The sequence below is a fragment of the Gracilinanus agilis genome, chromosome 6 (genome assembly GCF_016433145.1).
Source record: "Gracilinanus agilis isolate LMUSP501 chromosome 6, AgileGrace, whole genome shotgun sequence".
Lineage (NCBI taxonomy): Eukaryota > Metazoa > Chordata > Mammalia > Didelphimorphia > Didelphidae > Gracilinanus > Gracilinanus agilis.
The window spans coordinates 74,419,407-74,434,589 of NC_058135.1; the positions used below are offsets into that span (position 1 = coordinate 74,419,407).

Here is a 15,183-nt window from a genome sequence, read left to right on the forward strand (position 1 = left end):
ATGGAGTAGTGTTGAAATATGCTAGACTGGCTTCACAATTTCAAATTCAAAAGGACCTCTTCTATTTCTTATAATAAGTCTTCAAACACTTATATTGGAAAAAAACAACAACTACAACCTCCTCCACAAAAATGTAATTGTATATGTAACAATGGCATCCCCACCATCTAAGGGTGCTGTTTAATAATCTAACTCTTCCATGTGTAAGTCTAAGATGATGTTGATTGAGTAAATCAATCAAATTACACCCACTTCACCTAAACTAAGTGGAACCTGTCTTCATTTAATCAAATCAATCAATGGTATTCAAACTGTGTGAAAAGGAATTGGTCAAATAAGAGACCATTAATAACCCATTGACTAAACTGGAAAAAAAAAAAGGTGGCACAAGAAGCATGCTTGAAATTAGCTGAGAAGAGTTCATTATGCCCCTTGGATTTTCCATAAAATAGACTAGCAAAAAACTCAATAGACTATTAAAGAAGCAATGTTTTTAATTCTAGTAAGTAGGAAATAAGAGAACATCTTGATAACCCTGTAAGAAAGAATCACTTTTGGCATTGAGGAAAGGGAAGGAGAGGAGTATGGTTTTAGCTTAGTTTTCTCTCTGATACACAAACACACCATGGATGGAGGAAGATTTTGCTTGAATTTGGAGGACTTTGGATTCTTGTTTTTCCATCTATAGCCAAGCATTATGATTTAATACAGAAGACAATGCAGACTGAAGAGTCTGCATCATAACCCAAAGAGAAACCACGTGGTGATTTTCAGGTCTAAAAAGATTACAGTTAAGAAACTACATCATGCCTAAGGGGAACTTCTTGAGCTCTCTACAAAGGGGAGAAAAGGACTTCCAGCAACCAGGGCCTGTGAGTTATCCCTTTTGCACATGTGAGCTTTAAAATTTAATCCACTGTCCTCTGGCATGCAGTGATTGAAGAATGTGTAACACACTTTTGGGGGAAATATTCTATCCTAAGTGTACTAAGTCTATTATTTTAGTAGAGACTTCTTTCATAAAAACAACTAAGAAAATGTGATGTCCAAATAAGAGATGCAAAAGAAGTATATAAAAGAATGAAATAAAATATAATAAAATAAAAACCAACTGAGGCTGATTGACTAAATAATAAGCAACTGATAAGCATTGTGGGATATATTCTTGTTCATCTTCAAACTATATAGTAATAGGAAAATAACCTCAATCTTGTCAGGGCTACCCTTGAACTTCTGAGGGGATATTGTAGCCATACTTTGGAGACTGTTCATCAGCACGAATGGGAATTGAGTTAGTTGCCTCAGGTAATATATTAAATAAAGATACTCATATTGCCCAACACTAGATTGTTGTTTTTTAAAAACTCATACAGCTGTTTCAATCATATCCAACTCTTTGAGATTTTATTTGGAGTTATTTGTCAGAGATGCTGGAATGATTTTCCATTTGATTCTCCAGATTATTTTATAGTTAAAGAAATGGAGGCAAACAGGATCAAGTGACTTTCCCAGGGTCATATAGCTGGTAAGTATCTGAGACCAGATTTGAACTCAGGAAAATGAATCTTCCTGACTCCAGAACTGACACTTTATTCACTGTGCCATTTAGCTACCTTAAGACCCTATTTTTTGATCAAATCCAAATGTAAAATATCACCAATAAAGAATGTAGAGAAAATATGACAGAGTCCCTTGAAGTGTTCCAATGTTTTCATTTTGTATTTCAGCACATTTATGCTAGGAACTAGGAATAGGTGTGTGTGTGTGTGTGTGTGTGTGTGTGTGTGTGTGTGTGTGTGTGTGTGTGNTGTGTGTGAGAGAGAGAGAGAGAGAGAGAGAGAGAGAGAGAGAGAGAGAGAGAGAGAGAGGACAGTTGATTAAGCAATCTACATTTTGAATAAAAACTAGTTCATAACTATAGGTTATCAGTTTAATTTGTTAATAGAAAAAGAACTAAATTGACCTCTCTTTTCTTCACAAAATTGTTCCATCTCTGTCTATTTTACCTTCTTCACAGTATTATAGAATCTGTCTCCTCAAAATTTGGATCAAAGACCATCTTCCTGAATTGTTGAATGCTCTTTTTAATTATCTTGTATTTTTTTTCCATCTATACTTGTGTATCTTTATTGCCTCTTTTGTTACAAAGTAGACTATATGAGAGTTTGGATTTATTTATTATATTTGTAACCCCAGTGCCTAGCAGAGAGCTTAGTTCCCTTAAAGAGCAATTGTGGGTTAATTTTAAAAAGCATATTTTGTAGCCTTAACTAATATTGACTTTAACAGAACTGAGTATTCTAGTTTCATGAGGATAGTGTTCTTACAAGCCATTCTCAAGACCTAGAATGTATACCTTCCTCATTTCCACTTCCCATAATCTTTGTATTCCTTAGAAGTTTAGCTCAGGGGCGACCTCCTCCATGCAGCTCTTCTGGCTGTCCTTAGTGGTTAGTACTTTTTTTTCTTTCTTCACATTATCACATTTCATAATTTAAATATATTTTTAATTTGGTTCTGGGTTTAAATGTGACCTCGGACACTTCCCTACTGTGTGACCCTGGGCAAGTCACTTAACCCCCATCAACTAACCCGTTCTTCAATCTTGGAATCAATATAGCATATTGATTCTAAGATGGAAGGTAAGAGTATAAAAAATTGTTTGGAGGGGAATTTTGGGAGAGCTCAGCTGAGTGCTTCCTTTACCATCTTGTTTCCACCTCCAGAAATTTCGTCCCACATTATCATATTTTAATATTAAACTTGTATCAGTTCATTGAAGCAAGGTGTGATAAGTCAAATGGCAATGTAATGGTCTCATGTTGTTAGTAAATCTAATGAAAAAAATAATTATATTATAATGGACCCATGATTCTGAGATTAGTGTTTTTCATTAAGCCACTTCTCTATCCCAAAATATGGATCCTGAATCCTTGAGTTATGACCTACAAAAGTACCAAAAATTCAAACATGAGCAGAAATCTACAAAGTCAACATCTGAGTCCCAACTTCATGGGAAATGCTTCTGAATTAGCTCAAACCCTAATACAATAATTCTATTTAGCACTGCATCATCAATGATTGATATGTTTATGCTTCATTATAAAAAAGGCTTCAAAGTCAACTGATGACCTGCTGCTTGGTGAAGTGTAAGTTGTGTGCCACCCATCATTTCTAGTATTGACAATAGATGTATTAAATGAAAGATTTTCTCAAGTGAAATATTCAGAATGCATTTGGGAAATTATAGTGAAAATAACTGACTTTTATTGATTCAAATATTGTAAATATTCTAAAATGACTTCTAAGTTATTCCTCACTCTACCAATGTTAAGAGTAAGAAACACCAAATTAGAAGCATTATTACCCTTCCCTTTCCTTTTCCTCTTCCCTTTCCTGCTCTTCCCCCTTCTCCTCCTCTTCCTTTTTATAGTGATCAGGTCAGAGTAATAAAATTTTATGTCCAACATTACACTTCCATGATATCCTTGAGAAATATACTTGATAGTGATTTTTATGTGTTTTTCATAGCATAAGGTTAACATATATTTTTTAAATTTATATTTGTGCCAGATACTGTATACTAAGTAATTTAAAATTGTTAACACATTTGATCCATAGGGCAACCATTCAATAATGGTATTAGTATCTATATTTTAAAAGATGAGGAAACTGAGGCAGAGAGAGTTTAAGTGATTTGTCCTGAGTCACACAGCTAAAAACTATCTTTGGGCAGATTTAAACTCAGGTCTTCCTCCTTTAATATTCTATCCACCTAGCTGCCATCTGTAAGTAAGTAAAGCTTTATTTAAAGTAAACATTTATTCTTCATCAATTGGCAGATACCCTTTTCCAGCTATGTCTTTTTATTGGGTTCTAAAGCGGTATTAATGTCATCAAAATATTTGTAAGAATTCATAGAATAGAATGGCACTCAACAATCCAGTTGAATTGACTTTATCTCTGTTTTTCACAAATAATGCTCCATCTCCAAGCTCCATGCATTCTCATTGACTATATCCCATAGCTGGAACTCCCTCCCTCCTTTTCTCTGCCTCACAGAATGCTTCCGTTTAAACAATCAGATCAAATAACTTCTTCACCATGAAAACTTTCCTGATCATCCCAACAATAGTACTAACAAATTCATAACCATACTTCTATGATAATGTCCTAAAATAAGAAAATTAATCAGAATAATTCCTTTACTTCAGAGTTTGAATCAAAGACAAACTATCCTTGAACCTTAGCTTCTCCATATATAAAATTAGAGTTGATAAAAACAAAGTCCCTTTTAGCTCTAAATCAATGATTCTCCATCCATTGTCAAGAACCTTACACCATACTGGCATCACTATTTTACAGACCTTTTGCCCAATATATAGATTATATGACTAATTATTTCTTATCTGGATTGTTTTGATAGCTTTCTAGAATTGGATTCTTCCTTCTTCCAGCCTTTCACTAATCAATTCCAAAAATAATCCTCTAATTTTTTTTAATCAGTCCTGTTAAAATCATCTTTTAGAACCATAAAATCAGAGGTTCTTCAAAGTTATATTTCAAAGTTCCAGATACCTGAGTGGCTATCCAATGCAACATACATACATATATATATGATTTTTCTACTAAAAATGCCTTAAAAGTAATCATCTAATCCTTAGAAACACACACATACACACACAACACACACACACACACACACACACATACACACACACTTGTGGCTCCTTTTATTGTACTGCCTTTAGGCTAATACTAGGAATCCTCTGCCTCCTTCTTATGGACCACAGAGTTTTGCTATTATCTCTCTATCCTTCTTCATATTGATCTCTTTTGAGCATTCCTTCCAGCTAAATGTCACTGATCTCTTTTTCCAAACTGAACATTTAATCTCATGACTTTGAGAATCCCTACAATTCATCCTTAAGACCTGTAGTGTTCTCCCTCCTCTGCCTTTCTTTATTATTTAGAAGCCTCTAGCCCTTTCAAGTTCAGCTCAAGGACCATGAATGTCCTTAAAGGTGTTGAAGTCTTCCATGGAGGCTTTACTGTTTTTTTGTTCAACAAAGTATTCCATTATCACTAAAATAGAATATAAGTGTTAGAACTGGAACTTTTAACCTTTTTTGGGTGCTTTTGACTGTCTGTCTTGACCCCATCTTTATTAAATAAAATAGAATTACAAAGAAACTATTTCAAAACATAATTATTAAATTTAAGCAGCAATAACAAAATTGATAGACTTCAGGTTAAGAACCTCTCTTTTAAAGAACATAAACTGTAGTGTACCTACTATGTGCAGTCACCTCTCATAGTAACTGCACATAATACATGCATAATACATATTTGCTGAATTTTCATGACTATAGCACTAGTGATATGCTTGAAACAAATATAATCAACTGGGAAATTCAAGGAGATTGTTTAATATTTATTCACAGTTTTATTTAAAAGGCATTTTGAACTGACATGACATTCTTAATCCCAGTTTCATATTAAGCTAATACTTGGAAATGCATTCTGTTGATTATTAGATAATAGCCAATAGACAACAGAAGGATGGAGATTACTATCCTGTTGATTCAGAATATATTTTCAATTGTATTTATAAGTAGAGATCAGTCTGTGCTAAAGCAATCTTCTTTTTTTTTTTTTTTCATTTAGAACATCTGTTCTCCTTCTGTCTTGGTACTATGTTAACTTCTCTTGCAGAGAAAAACATATTTTTACTCTTTCTAATGGAGTTAACATGGGAGGGTTAGGGTGGTTCCAGAAAATCAAATTGAGGTTTCTTTGCCTTGGGGCCCTGCAGAAAAATGCTAAGCATTGACTGCCCAGTTGATAAAACAAGTATATTGAGATGCAAAGCCTGTCAAATATGAACTGTACTCAGGGGTCTCTGGGCTTCCTCCCTTTCAAGACCTTTATTGTTAAAGGCAGGATGTTTTAAAAAGGGCTCTCTTCTTGAAATTGAGAAGATTTTAATTAAAACCATCCTCAAAAAAACCTGATGGATCACCCTAGGCAAGTCACTTCAATTTGTACCTCAGTTTCCTCATCTATAAAATGAAGGGATGAACCTCAATGGCCTTCGGATCTAAATCTATGATTCTCTGATCAAAGAACCTAAAGCTTGATGTTCAAAACCACAGTTAAATTCGCATTGTTATAATATAATTCTCAAATAATATAATTAATATAATTCTGAAAGTTATAATACTATTTAAGTTGAATTTAAAGAATTGAAATATTTGCAAAGGTCATTCAAATAAAATTCAGGTACCTAAGGTATAGTTTTTGAGTTACTATCTTGAATTTAGAAGTACTTATTAATTTAAAATGTTTTGTTGTTTCACTTTACGTTTATGTCATGGTCATTTATTTCTGGGACAAAAACAAAAATAGTATAGACTGATTGGGGAAAAGATGAATGAGCAAAAATAACCAGTATAGTAACAACTGGCAACAAATGTATCATACACTAATAAAACTAGTATATTAATAGTCTCCTTTTATGCCATGAAGAAAGACATATTACCTTTCTAGGAACCTCCAGTGGTTTTTCAGTTATTCAAAATTGCATTTTCCTTTTTTATAAGTATATAACTTTATGGTTACAAAACACTTTACGTACAAGTCTCTGTTATCCAAGACATGAAAGAGGATAGGGATAGGGTGGGTAATATCAAACCAGTCACCCATACAGTCTGAAATGGTTTGGCCAGCTGTGGAGAGAGGATATCCTGAGAGATAGGAATGTGGCCAAAGTTTGGGGCTGAGCTCTCACTATCATATGGATTCTTCCTCAATGCATTTTCTTTTAATGATCTTTTCTTAGAGCATGAGCACCATATGCTAACATGCTTTTAGAGAATATTCACACTGACCCTTCTCTTACCCCTCCATGCAATAGCCAATGAGAAGGCTTTCCTAGGATGGTCAGGATGCTTGACCCAATCTCTCTTCATTTCTGTTTATTTTGTGGTCATTGTTCCTTATGCACTGATATGGTCTTCTTGATCCTCTTAGTTATTATCCTCCTTCAGGAACAAAAATCCTTCAGTTTTTCATTGAATTCCTCATAGTCATGATTTCTTACTGCAAATTCATATTTTATAGTTTTCTCAAACAATTCTCATTAACTGCCACAAAGTGTGTTGCTATGAGCATTTTATGTAGCATCCCCTATCTGAAAAAGCCATTCATTTGGGAAATGGATGAATATTCACCTTTGCTCAGGAATGCTCTTTGTATGTACATAAATACGGTTGAATATTATTATACCATAAAAATAGTGAAAGGACAGATTCAGAGAAACAAGAGAAGATGTGAATGAATCTATGAAGAGCAAAATGAACATTATTAGAACAATTTGTAATTTCATATGACAATATAAAGAACAACATTGAGAGATTTAAAAACTGATCAATTCTCACAACTCCAAAAGACTAATGATGAAGCATGCTTCCTACCTCTTGGCGTAGTGGTAATAGACTGAAGGTACATAATGAGATGGATTTTCAGTCAAGAACAATACAACAAATTTGTCTTTGATCATCATCATTTGTTAAAATAAAGGACTTCTATTCAAGCAGGGGGGGGTACTAGTAATGCAAAAAGAACATAAATGAAATGTTTTTAAAATGCACAGAAAAGAGGAAAAGGATATTTTTTTTTCAGAAAGGACATAGAAAAGAAGGAAAGTGTTGATAAAACCATGTTAAATTTGTCTTTTGGTTTTTAAAAAAAAAAAGGTTGTATAGGGTAGGTTGAGTTGGTGGTTTCATATTTAATATTCTTTTATATCTTTGTATGTGCAAAAGTTTATGTTTGTTGATGACTATCAAGTATATACTTAATTTTTTTCACTCAGAAGCATGCTGCTATGAATATTTTAGTGTACCATGAAAATTTCCTTCTATCTCTGACTTCCTTGGCATATAAACTCCACTCTTGCAATTGAAATAGAACTAATAACAGAAACTCTTCTCATAGTAACAGTAGGGATTACAGAGCAGGCTATTAGTTTTCTGCCTGTTCCTGAAGCCAGTTTTCACTTATTTCATAGGAACAGAAGAGGAAGATGAAGGGGATGATCTCTTGCTGGGGTCTGTGGATGAGTTCTGGTGGTTTCCTCACATGTGGAGTCACATGCAGCCCCATCTCTTCCACAATGAATCATCCCTGGTGGAGCAGATGATCCTCAACAAGGAGTTTGCACTAGTGAGTACCTACCATGGGATGGTGATGTTGATTTCAATTACCTACCTCAATATGGTAGAATACCTTCAGAAAATTTAAATTTGTTGGCCATGCAAAAAAAATATATATATAATGTTTGGCAAAACAAGCCACATTAAAACTAGGGTTAATTTTATGAAGTACCAGATTTTTGTTTCCAAAATAAAGTTCTGCTTAATTTGTATAATAAGCAGGATTAGCCACTGAATCCAAATAATCAGAGAATAAATACTGGTAGCTTCCCATCATTGAATCATTTTCAGTCATGACTGACACTTCATGACCCCAAATGGGGTTTTCTTGGCAAAGATACTGGAATTATTTTGCCACTTCCTTCTCCAGCTTATTTTATAGATGAAGAAGCTGAGGCAAGTGGTTTTGCCCAGGAACATACAACTATCAAGTATCTGAAACCAGATTTGAACTCAGAAAGATGAGGATTACTGACTTTAGAACAAGTACTCCATCCACTGAGCCACTTGATTGCCCTAAGGTCCTCTAGCAACCAAGAAATAGAAGGTAAATCAGAAGCAAATTCTGATATTGGACTGGGTCACCATGAGAAACTGGCATCCACTTTCTGACCCATGGCCCCTGCTGGAGGCTCTACTGCTTCTTTTCCCATTGCCTGTTTATGAAATAGAGGAAGCTGTGGTTCAGTGATTAAGAGCAGTGGGCTTGGAGTCAGGAAGACCTAAATTAAAATGCAGACCCAGATACTTCCAGCCACATGATCTTGGGCAAAGCACTTAATCTCTGTATACCTACAAGGTTCCTAGGCTCAGTGGATGCAGTGCTGAACCTAGAGTCAGGAAAACCAAGGGTTCAAATATAACCTCAGGTACTTCTTAGCTATGAGACCCTGCTGGACAAGTCACTTAAACTTCTGATTTCTGACAAAAGAATCCACTGGATTTACTAGAGAACGAAATGGCAAATCATTGCAGTATCCTTGCCCAAAACAAACAAAAATGGATCACCATGATCCATTGGATCATAAAGAGTTGGACATGACTGAACAACATATATGCCAGTAGTTTATATGTAAGTTGATCAACAAGCTTTCTAAGAAAATTCTAATTAAAAGATGGGATCCTTTCCCTTGAGTTTGAATTGTTGATAGATCTGTTACTTAAAAATAGCAGCCCCCAAAAATAAGGTAGGCATATGTAGTGGCATGTTTCTTCTCTTAAATAGATAGTATGATACCAAAGATACTATTGTTTCTATAAATCTTGGTGACTGATATTTCCCACACCCAGGATTATACCTGATACAAGCCCGGGCCATTGATATCTAACTATAGCTTTGTTTACAGAGACACTTCTTTTGTATTCATCATTTTTCTTCTCCTCTAAAAGAACTGATCACCAAGCATTATTAAGTACTATACCTTGTTCTGGCCACTGTCCCAGATACCAGGGATGAAAAAACAAAAATAAAATGATCCCTTTTTTCTTTAGGAACTTCCATTGTAACAAGGCTATATACATTAAACACTCAGATATATGGGATATCTGCATTTTCAAAGTGTATATATTAAAGCATGATTATCCAGATTTAATTTTTTAAACTTTAGAGATTTAACTCAAGATTTATTTACATTTGGTCCTATAAAGCATATATTGATCTGTGTGCTGATTAGTACTTGCTTAGCATAAGGAGAAGGAATACTTTGTGGATCAAATGGAACTATATCATATAAATATTATATGGTATGGAATGAGAGTATAATATGTGACATATTTTTGAATGACAAATAATTTAATTATCTAAAATATTAAAGTTTGTAAGTAATGGAAAATAATCTAACATAAAGATAACATTTATAAAATACTAATATAAATTGGTGATGATTGTGATATAATCTTTAGGAAAATAGTTAAATTGTGGTGTTACTACTTACTATAATTTTGCTTCCTGACACTATAGGCATTCTCTAGATGTAGTCACACTCAGACCTAAAAGGAAGACATTCAGTATGCTGGGGAAGTCATAATTTTATAGATGGATTTTGCTACCTGCCATTGGGTTTCTTTTTTCCCCTGTTTCTCCATTCTCCCTACCACAGCTTCCACCAAAAACAAAACTCTCTTTTTTTTTTTCTTGGTGGGGGACAGTGGGTCTATTGTTTCATGCACGGAGGCCATTAGTACTGAGGACACTTTCTCCACTGATGCCAATCAGCCAATAGATTTGCTTAGGAAGCACTGAGACTTTTAGTCACTTGTCCAAGTACACATCCTTCAAAGGTCAGTACATTTTAAGAAAATGACTTAAAACTAGTTTTCCTAAACTGAAGCCAGTTCTTTATCCAGTGCATCACAGCTGTCTTTCCTCTGCTCCTTTATAAAACTTCCAAATTCACTAATATTTAAATTAGTCATTCCTAAACTTTTTTGGTCTACCTCCCCCTTTCCAGAAAAAAAATACTACTTAGCCCCTGGGAAACTAATTTTTTTTAATTTTAATAGCAATTAATAGGAAAGATAAATGCACCTATGGCCATCACCGCCTCCCTAGATCATTGCAGCACCCACCAGGGGGCAGTAGCGCCCACTTTGGGAATCACTGATTTACATGATTAAAAATATTGAAATTTACTTCATTACTAGCTTTTTCTAAAAAGATAGCATGTTGGTAGCACATGATCTAGGACTACTCCCCTAATTCTCAATGACCTTAAAAAGTAGGTTCACTAGACAGCTGCTACCATATCTCCCCACAAGGTTCTAGTGATTTCTAGAGTTCTAGACTCTAGGTTCTAGAGCCCTAAGGCATTTGTAGTTTATTTTCAAAGGCTTGCATCAGTGTACTTCTACTCATGGTTTTCTTTAAAAATCAATTAATCAGCCATACTAATTAACTTTTAGAAGGGGATACATATTTGCTAAAATATAATAAGAAAAGTTGGTATGAAACATTCTCCCCAAAAACAAAAATCTGGGGCACAGTCTCTCACGAGTTCATACTGAGTCAATAGGGAAATACCTCAAGCTTGAAACATATGTGACAAAGAGAGTAACTCATAGTTCTTTTGCTATAGTTCCTAAGATCTTCCCTAGGTATGGTGGAGCTTTTCTGCTAAACTCCTTGGAGACTTGTGAATCTACCTCTCCTCACTGTTTTCAGCTTGTCATTAGCTATTAATGCAGAGACTACCATAATCTTCCAGGGCTGCTGGTAGGAGTAGAATCAAAGTTTTCTTCCATTCCAAAGTTCACAAAGTCCTTCTCCATCTAAGGATGAAGGGAGAAGACTAAGACCGAAGTGGAAACCAGGGTTCCTCTTTTCTCCCCTAAGAGATTCCTTCTCAAGAAATTGGTTGGAAGACATATCATTTAAACTGCCAAATTCTTAAATTCCTGAGTTTCAAATTAGTCTATTTTATTGATGATTTTCATGGAACAAATACAATTACTCAACCAATTCAAAAGAGCTTCCTGTGTATCGTCACTTTAATACAACCAATGACTTTAACATGAAGTGTTTTCAAGTAGTTAAGGTATCAGGGCATAGCATTCATTTTAAAATTTAAACTTTAAAATTTAAAATATTTTAAATTCACTTTAAGTTGGTTGAGGATAATTGATCTAGTGATTCAGTTGATCCTCAGTTGACCCTGATATGTAACTTCATTTCCCAAAATTGTATTTTCCCTCAATTTTGAAGTTTTTTTCTTAATAGCTTTAATACAATTTTCTGTCATGTATTCTTCCAGCATAGTTGGAGTGCAAGCAGAATAAATAGCCATGAATGACCACCTTGTTATTTTAAAATATTTAACGATGACTTTTTTTCCTTTTATCAGTTATTTCACAACCATTCTCCATATTACACTTTCCCTTGTAACAAAAATTAAGCAAAAATACATAAAATAGGAAGTATTTTCAATAATATGCAAAGTATTTAATTCTATATAGTCTCTGTCATAAAGAAAATATGGGAAGGGCAACTGGGTGGCTCAATGAATTGAGAGTCAGGCCCAGAGACAGGTGGTCTTGCATTCAAATCTAACCTCAGATACTTTCTAGCTGTGTGACTCTGAAGAAGTCATTTACCTCCCAATGCCTAGCCCTTACCATTCTTCTGCCTTGGAACCAATATACAGTATTAATTCCATGATGAAAGATAAGGATTTTAAATTAATTAATTAATGAAAGAATGAAAAAAATAAATAGTTGAAACATGTTTTATCTAGTCTCCAAAGACCTTTTGATTTCATCATTTTTATCTTCTCTGTTTCACACATTACTTATTTAAAACAATAACAGTAATTGTAATGGGTACTAGTTTATAGTTTGAGTTCCATTAACATAATGTTACTTTCATTTGTACTTTTACATATAATCCTCTTTGAGAAATCTAAACCTTTTGTATTCTTAAATAATTTTTTACTATTTTTTCTAAAGGTATTTAAAGTATCAACTTAATACAGAAACTGTTAATTTATGTAGTATCAGCATTTTATCACATGCCAAGGAAAAACTATAAATAGCAAATATTTCTCCAATTATTTGATCTCCTTTATTTATTTAATATCATTTAGCAATTATATTTTTTATAAATACTACCTTTAGAAATCATATTTTATTCATGAGAATTGTATTATGGTTTTGTGCTACTCAGATATTTTATGTATTCTTAGTAATTATGAGGTGAATATCCCTCATTCCCATTGAATCTGTGCTTCACTATTTGAAGAAATTAGAATGTAGCAGGAAGTTTTCCAAATAATTGTGATAAATGTCAAAAGTCAATTTCTTGTCTTTGTTTCTATTTACTTTCCTGAGAAAGTGATAGGACATTTCATTTGCTCTCCAATAATTTTTTTCAATTTTTTGTTTCTTCTTTTCTGTTGTTCCATTGTTTCCTTCCATCTCTACATTTGATTTGCAATTCTTTTTTTTCTCTTTTAAAGGCTCTGTTATTAAGTTGATTACTTCTCTCTTTGTTCTAAATGCACTTGTCTCTGATTAGATTCATTGATTTCTTTCTAAAGAACTGGGTTTATATCTTTATCTGTTGGATAATTTTTTAATTTCTGGACAATTTTTTAAATATTTATTAATATCCATTTTTAACCTGTTTACATACTTTATGCCCCTACTTTCCCCTTCACCCTCCTCTTTCCCCCCACCCATGGCCGACGCACATTTCCATTGGTTGTAACATGTGTCATTGATCAAGACCTATTTCCATATTGTTAGTTGCATTGGTGTGGTCTTTTCAAGTCTACATCCCCAATCATGTCTGCCTCAGCCCCTGCATTCAAGCAGTTGTTTATCTTCTATGTTTCCTCTCCTGTAGATCTTCCTCTGAATGTGGGTAGCATCTTTACCATAAATCCCTCAGAATTGTCTTGTGTCATTGCATTGTTGCTGGTACAGAAGTCCATTACATTCGATTTTACCACAGTTTATTGGTCTCTGTGTACAATGTTCTTCTGGCTCTGCTCCTCTCATTCTGCATCTGTTCCTGGAGGTTTTTCCACTTCACATGGAATTCCTCCAGATTATTATTCCTTTTAGCACAATAGTATTCCATCACCCGCATATACCACAGTTTGTTCAGCCATTCCCCAATTGAAGGACATACCCTCATTTTCCAGTTTTTTGCCACCACAAAAAGCACAGCTATAAATATTTTCGTACAAGTCTGTTTATCTATGATCTCTTTGGGGTACAAACCCAACAATGGTATGGCTGGATCAAAGGGCAGACAGTCTTTTATATCCCTTTGAGCAGAGTTCCAAATTGCCAGCCAAAATGGTTGGATCAGTTCACAACTCCACCAGCAATGCATTAATGTCCCAATTTTGCCACATCCCCTCCAACATTCATTACTCTCCCCTTCTTTCATTTTAGCCAATCTGCTAGGTGTGAGGTGACACCTCAGAGTTGTTTTGATTTGCGTTTCTCTAATTATTAGAGATTTAGAAAACTTTCTCATGTGCTTATTGATATTTTTGATTTCTTTACCTGAAAATTGCCTATTCATGTCTCTTGCCCATTCATCAATTGGGGAATGGCTTGATTTTTTATACAATTGATTTAACTCCTTGTATATTTGAGTAATTAGAACCCTGTCAGAGTTTTTTGTTATAAAGATTTTTTCCCAATTTGTTGTTTCCCTTCTGATTTTGACTATATTATTTTTGTTTGTACAAAAGCTTTTTAGCTTAATATAATCAAAACCATTTAATTTACATTTTGTGATTTTCTCTAACTCTTGCTTTGTTTTAAAATCTTTCCTTTCCCAGAGATCTGACAGGTATACTATTTTGTGTTCACTTAACTTATTTATAGTTTCCCTCTTTATATTCAGGTCATTCACCCATTCTGAATTTATCTTGGTGTAGGGTGTGAGACATTGATCTGGACCTAATCTCTCCAATATTGTTTTCCAAATTTCCCAGCAGTTTTTGTCAAATAGTGGATTCATGTCCCAAAACTTGGGCTCTTTGGGTTTATCATACACTGTCTTGCTGATGTCATTAACCCCAAGTCTATTCCACTGATCCTACCTTCTATCTCTTAGCCAGTACCATATTATTTTGATGACTTCTGCTTTATAGTATAGTTTAATATCTGGTACTGCTAGGCCCCCTTCCTTCACATTTTTTTTCATTATTTCCCTTGATATTCTTGACCTTTTGTTATTCCAAATGAACTTTGTTATAGTTTTTCCTAATCCAGTAAAGAAGTTTTTTGGTAATTTGATAGCTATGGCACTAAATATGTAAATTAATTTGGGTAGAATGTTCATTTTTATAATGTTAGCTCGTCCTACCCATGAACAATTAATGGTTTTCCAATTGTTGAGATCCAGTTTTATTTTTTTGGAAAGTGTTTTGTAGTTGTTTTTGTATAATTGCTGTGTTTGTTTTGGTAGATAGATTCCCAAGTATTTTATATTTTGTCTAGGGTGATTTTAAAT

The 15,183-nt window shown here is 34.0% G+C and overlaps 1 protein-coding gene across 1 annotated transcript in view; it reads left to right on the plus strand.

Moving 5' to 3' along the window:
• The window catches only part of LOC123251912 (bifunctional heparan sulfate N-deacetylase/N-sulfotransferase 4), a 349,513-nt gene that overhangs the window by 121,767 nt on the left and 212,563 nt on the right, over positions 1-15,183 (plus strand). The window contains exon 3 of the mRNA XM_044681239.1: positions 8,072-8,226. Within this exon, the coding sequence (XP_044537174.1) occupies positions 8,072-8,226 (155 nt within the window). The remainder of the gene's footprint in view (positions 1-8,071; positions 8,227-15,183) is intronic.